The sequence below is a fragment of the Salmo salar genome, chromosome ssa15 (assembly GCF_905237065.1).
Source record: "Salmo salar chromosome ssa15, Ssal_v3.1, whole genome shotgun sequence".
Classification (NCBI taxonomy): domain Eukaryota; kingdom Metazoa; phylum Chordata; class Actinopteri; order Salmoniformes; family Salmonidae; genus Salmo; species Salmo salar.
Genome location: NC_059456.1, coordinates 22,621,037 through 22,629,972, shown reverse-complemented (window position 1 = coordinate 22,629,972; position 8,936 = coordinate 22,621,037). Strand labels below are relative to the sequence as shown.

Below are 8,936 nucleotides of genomic sequence, written 5' to 3'. Positions count from 1 at the left end.
AGTTATACCGTATCATCACTATTCACTAGTTATACCGTATCATCACTATTCACTAGTTATACCGTATCATCACTATTCACTAGTTATACCGTATCATCACTATTCACTAGTTATACTGTATCATCCCTATTCACTAGTTATACCGTATCATCCCTATTCACTAGTTATACCATATCATCCCTATTCACTAGTTATACTGTATCATCCCTATTCACTAGTTATACTGTATCATCCCTATTCATTAGTTATACCGTATCATCACTATTCACTAGTTATACTGTATCACTATTCACAAGTTATATCGTATGATCACTATTCACTAGTTATAAATCAAATCAAATCAAATGTATTTATATAGCCCTTCGTACATCAGCTGATATCTCAAAGTGCTGTACAAAAACCCAGCCTAAAAGCCCAAACAGCAAGCAATGCATGTGAAAGAAGCATGGTGGCTAGGAAAAACTCCCTAGGAAAAACTCCCAAGAAAAGCCAAAAACCTAGGAAGAAACCTAGAGAGGAACCAGGCTATGAGGGGTGGCCAGTCCTCTTCTGGCTGTGCCGGGTGGATATTATAACAGAACATGGTCAAGATGTTAAAATGTTCATAAATGACCAGCATGGTCAAATAATAATAATCACAGTAGCAGCACGGCCAGGTGGACTGGGGACAGCAAGGAGTCATCATGCCAGGTAGTCCTGAGGCATGGTCCTAGGGCTCAGGTCCTCCGAGAGAAAGAAAGAAAGAGAGAAAGAGAGAATTCGAGAGAGCATATTTAAATTCACACAGGACACCGGATAAGACAAGAAAAATACTCCAGATGTAACAGACTGACCCTAGCCCCCCGACACATAAACTACTGCAGCATAAATACTGGAGGCTGAGACAGGAGGGATCAGAAGACACTGTGGCCCCATCCGATGATACCCCGGACAGGGCCAAACAGGCAGGATATAACCCCACCCACTTTGCCAAAGCACAGCCCCCACACCACTAGAGGGATGTCTCCAACCACCAAGTTATACCGTATCATCACTATTCACAAGTTATACTGTATCATCACTATTCACAAGTTATACCGTATCATCACTATTCACAAGTTATACCGTATCATCACTATTCACAAGTTATACCGTATCATCACTATTCACTAGTTATACCGTATCATCACTATTCACTAGTTATACCGTATCACTATTCACTAGTTATACTGTATCATCCCTATTCACTAGTTATACTGTATCACTATTCACTAGTTATACTGTATCATCCCTATTCACTAGTTATACTGTATCACTATTCACTAGTTATACTGTATCATCCCTATTCACTAGTTATACTGTATCACTATTCACTAGTTATACCGTATCATCACTATTCACTAGTTATACCATATCACTATTCACTAGTTATACTGTATCATCCCTATTCACTAGTTATACTGTATCACTATTCACTAGTTATACCGTATCATCACTATTCACTAGTTATACTGTATCATCCCTATTCACTAGTTATACTGTATCACTATTCACTAGTTATACTGTATCATCCCTATTCACTAGTTATACCGTATCATCCCTATTCACTAGTTATACCGTATCGTCACTATTCACTAGTTATACCGTATCACTATTCACTAGTTATACTGTATCATCACTATTCACTAGAGAAAGAAAGAATAGAGGGAGTGAAAGAGAAGATTAGAGACAGCTATGAATCTAATGTTTTCTTTTCATAGCCTCCAGCGACAGAAGAAGAAAGAGAACAAGAGAACAAAGGAGAGGGAGAGGAGAAAGAGAACGAAGGAGAAAGACTGAGAAGAGAGAGAGAGAAGACAGAGCTCATAGTTGTTTGCAGTATGAACCAGTCCAGCCAGGACCAGAGTGGAGTGGGGACAGCAGACCCTGATGAGGACTCTCCCAACATCATCGTCTACAGAAAGGTAGGAGGACACAAAGTTCTTTATAACACTATGTTGTGGGAAGGTTGTATGAAGGTTGTGCAGTGGAAACATGCACTGTGTACAACAGGCTTATAAGGTAGGAATGCTCTGGCTTCTTTTAAGTCCTAAACAAAGTCCTCGCTGCCTAACTCTACAGTTGAAGTCGGAAGTTTACATACACCTTAGCCAAATACATTCAAACTCAGTTTTTCACAATATCTGACATTTAATCCTAGTAAAAATATCCTGTCGTAGGTCAGTTAGAATCACCACTTTATTTTAAGAATGTGAAATGTCAGAATAATAGTAGAGAGAATGATTTATTTCAGCTTTTATTTCTTTCATCACATTCCCAGTGGGTCAGAACTTTACATGCACTCAATTAGTATTTGGTAGCGTTGCCTTTAAATTGTTTAACTTGGGTCAAACTTTTCGGGTAGCCTTCCACAAGCTTCCCACAATAAGATGGGTGAGATTTGGCCCATTCCTCCTGACAGAGCTGGTGTAACTGATTCAGGTTTGTAGGCCTCCTTGCTCACACACACTTTTTCAGTTTTTCCCACAAATTTTCTATAGGATTGAGGTCAGGGCTTTGTGATGGCCACTCCAATACCTTGACTTTGTTGTCCTTAAGCCATTTTGCCACAACTTTGGAAGTATGCTTGGGGTCATTGTCCATTTGGAAGACCCATTTGCGACCAAGCTTTAACTTCCTGACTGATGTCTTGATATGTTGCTTCAATATATCCATATAATTTTCCTGCCTCATGATGCCATCTATTTTGTGAAGTGCACCAGTCCCTCCTGCAGCAAAACACCACCACAACATGATGCTGCCACCCCCATGTTTCACAGTTGGGATGGTGTTCTTCGGCTTGCAAACCTCCCCACCATTGTTATGGCCATAATGACCATAACAATGGTCATTATGGCCAAACAGTTCTATTTTTGTTTCATCAGACCAGAGGACATTTCTCCAAAACGTAGGATCTTTGTCCCATGTGCAGTTACAAACCATAGTCTGTCTTTTTTTATGGCGGTTTTGGAGCAGTGGCTTCTTCCTTGCTGAGCGGCCTTTCAGGTTATGTTGATATAGGACTCGTTTTACTGTGGATTTCGATACTTTTGTACCTGTTTTCTCCAGCATCTTCACAAGGTCCTTTGCTATTGTTCTGGGATTGATTTGCACTTTTCGCACCAAAGTACGTTCATCTCTAGGAGACAGATCGCGTCTTCTTCCTGAGCGGTATGACGGCTGCGTGGTCCCATGGTGTTTATACTTGCGCACTATTGTTTGTACAGATGAACGTGGTACCTTCAGATGTTTGGAAATTGCTCCCAAGGATGAACCAGACTTGTGGAGGTCTACAATTTTTGTTGGCTGATTTATTTAGATTTTCTCATGATGTCAAGCAAAGAGGCACTGAGTTTGAAGGAAGGCCTTGAAATACATTCACAGGTACACCTCCAATTGACTCAAATGATATCAATTAGCCTATCAGAAGCTTCTAAAGCCATGACATCATTTTCTGGAATTTTCCAAGCTGTTTAAAGGCACAGTCAACTTAGTGTATGTAAACTTCTGACCCACTGGAATTGTGATAAAATTAATTATAAGTGAAATAATCTGTCTGTAAACAATTGTTGGAAAAATGACTTGTGTCATGCACGAAGTATATGTCCTAACCGACTTGCCAAAACTATAGTTTGTTAGCAAGAAATTTGTGGAGTGGTTGAAAAACAAGTTTTAATGACTCCAACCTAAGTGTATGTATACTTCCGACTTCAACAGAATGTCCAGAAACAGACAGGTGCTGCTGTAAGCCCAAAGTGTGATTAAAACAAAGGGTAATCTCGGAACCTGTGTGTGTGTGTGTGTGTGTGTGTGTGTGTGTGTGTGTGTGTGTGTGTGTGTGTGTGTGTGTCAAATCAAATAACATTTTATTGGTCACATGCAGATGTTATTGCGGGTGTAGCGAAATGCTTGTGTTTCTAGCTCCGACAATGCAGTAATATCTAACAAGTAACATCTAACAATATCACATTAAGCATATATAAATATATGGATGAACAATGTCAGAGAGGCATAGACTAAGATACAGTAGAATAGTATAGAATACATTGTACACAAATGAGATGGGTAATGCAAGATATGTAAACATTATTAAAGTGACTAGTGTTCCATTTATTAAAGTGGCCAGTTATTTCAAGTCTATGTATATAGGCAGCAGCCTCTAATGTGCTGGTGATGGCTATTTAACAGTCTGATGGCGTTGAGATCAAAGCTGTTTTTCAGTATCTCAGTCCCAGCTTTGATGCACCTGTACTGACCTTGCTTTCTGGAGGATAGTGGGGTGAACAGGCAGTGGCTTGGGTGGTTGTTATCCTTGATGATCTTTTTGTCCTTCCTGTGACATCGGGTGCGGAAGGTGTACTGGAGGGCAGGTAGTTTGCCTCCAGTGATGCGTTGGGCAGACCGCACCACCCTCTGGAGAGCCCTGTGGTTGCGGGCGGTGCAGTTGCCATACCAAGCAGTGATACAGCCCGACAGGATGCTCTCAATTGTGCATCTATAAAAGTTTGTGAGGGTTTTAGGTGCCAAGCCAAATTTCTTCAGTCTCCTGAGGTTGAAGAGGCGCTGTTGCACCTTCTTCACCACACTGTCTATGTGGGTGGTCCATTTCAGTTTGTCAGTGATGTGTATGCCAAGGAACTTGAAGCTTTCCACTGTGGTTCCGTCGATGTGGATAAGGGGGTGCTCCCTTTAATGGTTCCTGAAGTCCACGATCATCTCCTTTGTTTTGTTGAGTGAGAGGTTATTTTCCTGGCACCACACTCCCAGAGCCTTCACCTCCTCCCTGTAGGCCGTCTCATTGTTGGTAATCAAACCTACTACTGTTGTTTCGTCTGCAAACCTGATGATTGAGTTGGAGGCGTGCTTGGCCACGCAGTCATGGGTGAACAGGGAGTACAGGAGGGGGCTGAGCACACACCCTTGTGGGGCCCCAGTGTTGAGGATCAGCGAAGTGGAGATGTTGTTTCCTACCTTCACCACCTGAGGGCAGCCGGTCAGGAAGTCCAGGACCCAGCTGCACAGGGCGGGGTTTAGATCCAGGGCCTCTAGCTTAATGATGAGCTTGGAGGGTACTATGGTGCTGAATGCTGAGCTATATTCAATGAACAGCATTCTTACATAGGTATTCCTCTTGTCCAGATGGGATAGGGCAGTGTGATGACGATTGCATCATCTGTGGATCTATTGGGGTGGTAAGCAAATTGAAGTGGGTCTTGGGTGACAGGTAAGGTGGAGGTGATATGATCCTTGAATAGTCTCTCAAAGCACTTCATGATGACAGAAGTGAGTGCTACGGGGCGATAGTCATTTAGTTCAGTTACTTTAGCTTTCTTGGGAACAGGAATATTGCTGGCCATCTTGAAGCACGTGGGAACAGCAGACTGGGATAGGGAGAGATTGAATATGTCCGTAAACACACCAGCTAGCTGGTCTGCGCATGCTTTGAGGACGCAGCTCGGGATGCTGTCTGGGCTGGCAGCCTTGCGAGGGTTAACACGCTTAAATGTCTTACGTCAGTCACGGAGAAGGAGAGCCCACAGTCCTTGGGAGTGGGCCGCATCGGTGGCACTGTGTCATCCTCAAAGCGGGCGAAGAAGGTGTTTAGCTTGTCCGGAAGCAAGACATCGTTGTCCCCGACGTGGCTGGCTTTCCTTTTGTAGTCCGTGATTGTTTATAGACCCTACCACATGAGCCATTGAATTGCGACACTTTGTCTCTACACTGACGTTTTGCCTGTTTGATTGCTTACGGAGGGAATAACTACAATTTTTGTATTTGGCCATATTCCCAGTCACCTTACCATGGTTAAATGCGGTGGTTCACGCTTTCAGTTTTGCGTGAATGCTGCCATCTATCCACGGTTTCTGGTTAGGGTAGGTTTTAATAGTCACAGTGGGTACAACATCTCCTATACACTTCCTGATAAACTCATTCACAGTATCAGTCTATTCATCAATATTATTGTGTGTGTGTGTGTGTGTGTGTGTGTGTGTGTGTGTGTGTGTGTGTGTGTGTGTGTGTGTGTGTGTGTGTGTGTATACAGTATGTGGTGTGTGTGTATTTTGAGTTGGACATGTGCCACACACACACACACACACACACACACACACACACACACACACACACACACACACCCTAGGTCAACAAAGGATTGTGATAATGAGACAGTGAACAGAATCTAAAGTGTTAAGGAGAAGGTATTAGAACTCCTATGGTGTCGCCAGAGACCTAGGATGACCTTTTACATCTGCCAGTGGCCACCTGCTAGGGTGAAACTCTCATCAAACTCTCTGAAAACTCATGAGAGGTGTGGACTTATCTGCAGACCAAGGGGTTTCTCTGTCTCTGATGCAAAGAAAATGAATCACGTATGAAACTGTAATGTATCTCCATCCACTTAGCTCTCTCTTACACACGCACACACACATTACAACAACACACACACTTTTAACACACACTTAACCACAACACACATTATGTTATTATCCCTATGTCCCTGGTAAAAAAAAAAAAGTATGTGAACCCTTTGGAATTACCTGGGTTTCTGCATAAATTGGTCATCAAATTTGATCTGATCTTCATCTAAGTCATAACAATAGACCAACATAGTGTGCTTAAACCAATAACACACAAATGATTGTGTTTTTATATTGAATACATAATTTAAACATTCACAGTGTAGGTTGGGAAAAGTATGTGAATCCCTAGGCTAATGACTTCTCCAAAAGCTAATTGGAGTCAGGAGTCAATCAATGAGACAAGATTTGAGATGCTGGTTAGAGCTGCCTTGCCCTATAAAAAACACTCACAAAATTTGAGTTTGCTATTCACAAGAAGCATTGCCTGATGTGAACCATGCCTCAAACAAAAGAGATCTCAGAAGACCTAAGATTAAGAATTGTTGACTTGCATGAAGCTGGAAAGGGTTACAAAAGTATCTCTAAAAGCCTTGATGTACATCAATCCACGGAAAGACAAATTGTCTATAAATGGGGAAAGTTCAGCACTGTTGCTACTCTACCTAGGAGTGGCCGTCCTGCAAAGATCACTGTAAGAGCACAGAGCAGAATGCTCAATGACGTTAAGAAGAATCCTAGTGTCAGCTAAATACTTACAGACATCTATGGAACATGCTAACATCTCCGTTGACGAGTCTTCGATACGTAAAACACTAAACAAGAATGGTGTTCATGGGAGGACACCACAGAAGAAGCCACTGCTGTGCAAAAAAAAACATTTCTGCAGGTCTGAAGTTTGCGAACGTGCACCTGGATGTTCCACAGTGCTACTGGGAAAATATTCAGTGGACAATTGAAACTACAGTTTAATTGTTTGGAAGGAACACACAACACTATGTGTGGAGAAAAAAAGGCACAGCATACCAACATCAAAACTTCATCCCAACTGTAAAGTATGGTGGAGGGAGCATCATGGTTTGGGGCTGCTTTGATGCCTCAGGGCCTGGACAGCTTGCTATCATCATTGGAAAAATGAATTCCCAAGTTTATCAAGACATTTTGCAGGAGAATGTTAGGCTATCTATCCACCAATTGAAGCTCAACAGAAGTTGGGTGATGCAATAGGACAACAACCCAAAACACAGAAGTAAATCAAAAACACAATGGCTTCAACCGAAGAAAATACGCCTTCTGGAGTGGCCCAGTCAGAGTCCTGACCTCAACCCGATTGAGATGCTGTGGCATGAGCTCAAGAGAGCAGTTCACACCAGACATCCCAAGAATATTGCTGAACTGAAACAGTTTTGTAAAGAGGAATGGTCCAAAATTCCTCCTGACCATTGTGCATGTCTGATCTGAGGTTATTGCTGCCAAAGGAGGGTCAACCAGTTACTAAATCCAAGGGTTCACATCCTTTTCCCACCCTGCACTGTGAATGTTTACACGGTGTGTTCAATAAAGACATGAAAACGTATAATTGTTTGTGTGTTATTAGTTTAAGCAGACTGTCTTTGTCTATTATATTGACCTAGATGAAGATCAGATCAAATTTTATGACCAATTTATGCAGAAATCCATATACATACTTTTTCTTGCCACTGTACATAGGGGAAACGGGGGCCATTTGGACAGAGAAGGATTCTGCCCACCAGAATTTCATAGAAGCAACAACCATTATGTCTCCCAGCAGTTTCTCTCAGAGCTTCAGTCTCTGTCTACACTATGTAAAAACAGAAATGATCTTAACACCAGGATTGTGTTAATGAAACCATGAAAAGTAATGCATCTAGCCTGAGATCTGGTGTTTGGAAGGTGTTTGATTATAAACCCTAATGAAAGTGTTCTGGTAAACAGAAAATGCTTTAAAACAGAGTAGAAGTACTCTGAAACAGCCAAATGGTTCTTCAACCTGAATATTGGTGTTTCTAAGTGAGGGTTGTGAAAACACTTTTTTGGGGGGGGTTTCAAGGTATGTGAAAGGCAGCATCAAAACACAATTCTAACTTGTTTTTTGCAGACTGTCTCATACAATCAAATGGTTAAGAAATGCAAATCGTTTATGGCCTAAATATTGATTGATTAAAATAGCCTATGGAGAATATTTTTTTATGGATTTCCACCTTTTTCAATGCTTTATTTAGACAGATTAGAAACAGGAGATAGACAAGGAGTGAAAGTGGGACAGGCGAAAGCAGGAATTGAACCTCTGACTTCTGGGGCAGTAAGATGGAACATTTAATTGGAATTTTATTGGAATTTTACACACTCAACAGAAATGATTCTGGGGTGAATTGAAATTGCCAACATATGCAAGTAATTTCAATGATTTGTTAATTCCATTTCACTAACAAATTTAAGAATGAACCCAACTTAAAATATTCCTGAAAATGCAAGTATCTATTCTGAGGATAACCAGAAAAGAGAAAATGGAGTGATTGAACTCATTGGAAGTCTGGTTGT

General features: G+C 41.5%; 1 protein-coding gene across 1 annotated transcript in view; it reads left to right on the top strand.

Annotated features, from left to right (window-relative positions):
- Positions 1 to 1,766: 1,766 nt before the first annotated feature.
- Positions 1,767 to 8,936, top strand: part of LOC106571069 (regulator of G-protein signaling 6) — a 119,963-nt gene continuing 112,793 nt past the window's right edge. The window contains exon 1 of the mRNA XM_045695553.1: positions 1,767 to 1,943. Within this exon, the coding sequence (XP_045551509.1) occupies positions 1,860 to 1,943 (84 nt within the window). The 5' untranslated portion in view covers positions 1,767 to 1,859. The remainder of the gene's footprint in view (positions 1,944 to 8,936) is intronic.